This window comes from Streptopelia decaocto, assembly GCF_964273445.1.
Source record: "Streptopelia decaocto genome assembly, chromosome: 4".
Lineage (NCBI taxonomy): Eukaryota > Metazoa > Chordata > Aves > Columbiformes > Columbidae > Streptopelia > Streptopelia decaocto.
Genome location: NC_138658.1, coordinates 31,225,626 through 31,228,010, shown reverse-complemented (window position 1 = coordinate 31,228,010; position 2,385 = coordinate 31,225,626). Strand labels below are relative to the sequence as shown.

The window sequence follows — 2,385 nt, the reverse complement described above, 5'->3', positions numbered from 1 at the left end:
ACATCCCAGAGATTTTCCCAGTTGACAGCCAGGCTGCTGCACCCGCGGGTGGCATCTGAGTGCAGCCTGGGAAGGGAAGAGCAGGGCCAAGCTCAGGAGCAGTCCCTGAAGGACATGGAGATGCTTGCTGGCATCAATAGAAAAATTTTGAAGGATAGGGCTGAGAAGTTCTCCTGGGCCTGGGGATGACCATGGGGTCCTTACCAACCCTGGGAGCTGCTAGCATTTAATATTAATTAATGATTTTCATAAATTAATTCAGTTGAGAGTAAAGTAAGTTCATAGTCAGTTTAATTAAGCAAGCCATAACTGGGTCCTGTTCTTCCCCAGCAAAGGCAAGCAGGGACCGAGAGCTGCTAAGCCCTAAGGTGATGCTGAGTCGTGCCGGTACCACCTCCAGCCCGGGGACCTCTCCGGGGATGCTCCGGCATTCCAGCCCCGTTACGGGGAGGCCAGAGCTCCGGTGGTTCCCGCAGGCTCCTGTTGCCGCTGCAGGCTGCTGCCCCGCAGCACCCGGGACTGCGTGCCGGCCAGCCCCGCCTGCACCGGGCCCCTCCCTGCCTGCACTTCCTCCTGAAGCCGGCACCTCCCCGCAGCCCGGGGCACAGCCGGGACGGGAACCGGTGCCTGCTCTGCGGGCTGCCCACCCTACGGGGGCCCTGGGACTGCTGCCCTACCGAGGGATACCCCTGCCTGCACCGAGCAGCCCTGGGGCTCCAGTGCCACCTCTTTTGCCCAGGTGACAAGAAGCAGCTCCCTCAGAGCCCCCACGGACTTCTCTGGCAAGCAGGAGAAGAGATTTGGAGACCCGCACTGGAGCTTGCTTCACCCACCTCTCCAGGATGCGGACACCAACGGAGATGATCGTGGGGCTGGTGCTGTGCCCCTGCGGGCTCCTGCTGACGTTCACGGGCACGCTGACACCCAAATGGAGGCAGGTGAGCCTCATACCCAACCAGCCCATTGACCTCATCTTGGAGCAGGGCATCTGGGACGTGTGCAGAGAGCAGCAAAGCAGTCATGACCGCCTCTGTGGGCAGGCTGATGAGCTGGGCTACTTTGAGCAGGTGCCTGTGCGGGTGGCCCAAGGGATGATGCCCACTTCAGTAGTGGTCACCCTCTTGGGCTTGGTGGTGGCCGCCCTGGGGGTTCGCTGCTGGCAGGAAGAGCCACAGCACCTGGTGGCTGGTGTGGCAGGGCTTGTGCTGCTCCTCTCGGGGCTGCTGAGCCTTGTGCCTGCCTCCTGGTACACCCATGAGCTGTGGGCACTGCCTGCACCAACTGGCAGCACACTGGTTGTAGGCTACAGCTTGGTGCTGAGCTACTTGGGAAGCTGCCTGGAGATCTTGGGGGGGCTGTCCCTCACCCTCAGCTTCCACCAGTGCTGCAAGGATCATAGGGCCCCCAAACTGCCCCCCAGCCCTCTGACAGAGGCTGGGCCGCAGTCCACTGCTGGGGCTTACCACAATCCCTGGGACGTGCTGGAGGATGAGCGAGATGGACAACACCAGAGGAGCACCCTGCCTTGTGACTCTGACTTGTAGCCCCAGGACAGGGACAGCAGCGGACACTGGCCAGCCTGCTGAATTGGCACCAAGAGCAGCACTGGTTCCTGCCCTTCCAAGCCCTGCCCTTCTCTTGGGACACCTCAGAGCAGGCTGGAAATGAGACCAAGGACCAAGACCTCTGCAACCTCCTCACAAGCCTCCTGTGCTCCAGGTCCCACAACTGTCCCAAAGCTGTGCTGGGTTGAGGACCAGCCCTGGCCCCAGTCCCTTCACACAGTTTTTAGCTCATCTTGCACAGTACAGCAGCTTGGGCAAAGGCAGCTCCAGTGTTCCCATGTGAGCAAGGTACAGGTTAGCACTGTGTGGCCTTCAGGGCTGGGAACTGGGAAGGGAAGCACCTCCCACATGTCTCTGCTCAACTCAGAGCTGTGCAAACAGAAAATAAATGAAAAGAAATGGGTCTGTGCTATGGGATGGTTATGGGCTTTCTGCCAGGCAGGCTGGGCTGCGAGCCTGGGAGCACGGCTAACCCAGCTCCCCCACGCTTTGCCTGAAGCAGGGAGGAAAGGTCTGTACAGCAGGACAGATGGCTTTTATAGCACCTTCCTCAAGGACATTTCCCCCATGATCAAAATCAGCTCTGGAAGAGGTTTCACTTTCCTTGAGCGCAGCCACTTCAGGAGTGGGGGGAGAAGAGATCACAAGGGAAAAAAACCAGCATATATTTCCCCTTTCATCATTAGCTTGGTTTCAGGCAGTAAAACTGGTCTCACTGGTTTGGAAGGGACACTCAGAAGGTCAGAACTGCTCTACAAAATCCTGCTCAGCACCCTGCATAACAGAGCAAGAGCCAAGCCAGCTTCCTTGCAGAGCTGTT

The 2,385-nt window shown here is 58.7% G+C and overlaps 1 protein-coding gene across 1 annotated transcript; it reads left to right on the top strand.

Moving 5' to 3' along the window:
- The first annotated feature begins 605 nt into the window (after positions 1 to 605).
- On the top strand, positions 606 to 1,928 carry CLDN23 (claudin 23). Its single transcript, XM_082051249.1, has 2 exons — positions 606 to 739; positions 842 to 1,928. The coding sequence occupies exon 2, from the start codon at positions 843 to 845 to the stop codon at positions 1,542 to 1,544; it is 702 nt and encodes a 233-aa protein (XP_081907375.1). The 5' UTR covers positions 606 to 739; position 842; the 3' UTR covers positions 1,545 to 1,928.
- Positions 1,929 to 2,385: the final 457 nt, after the last annotated feature.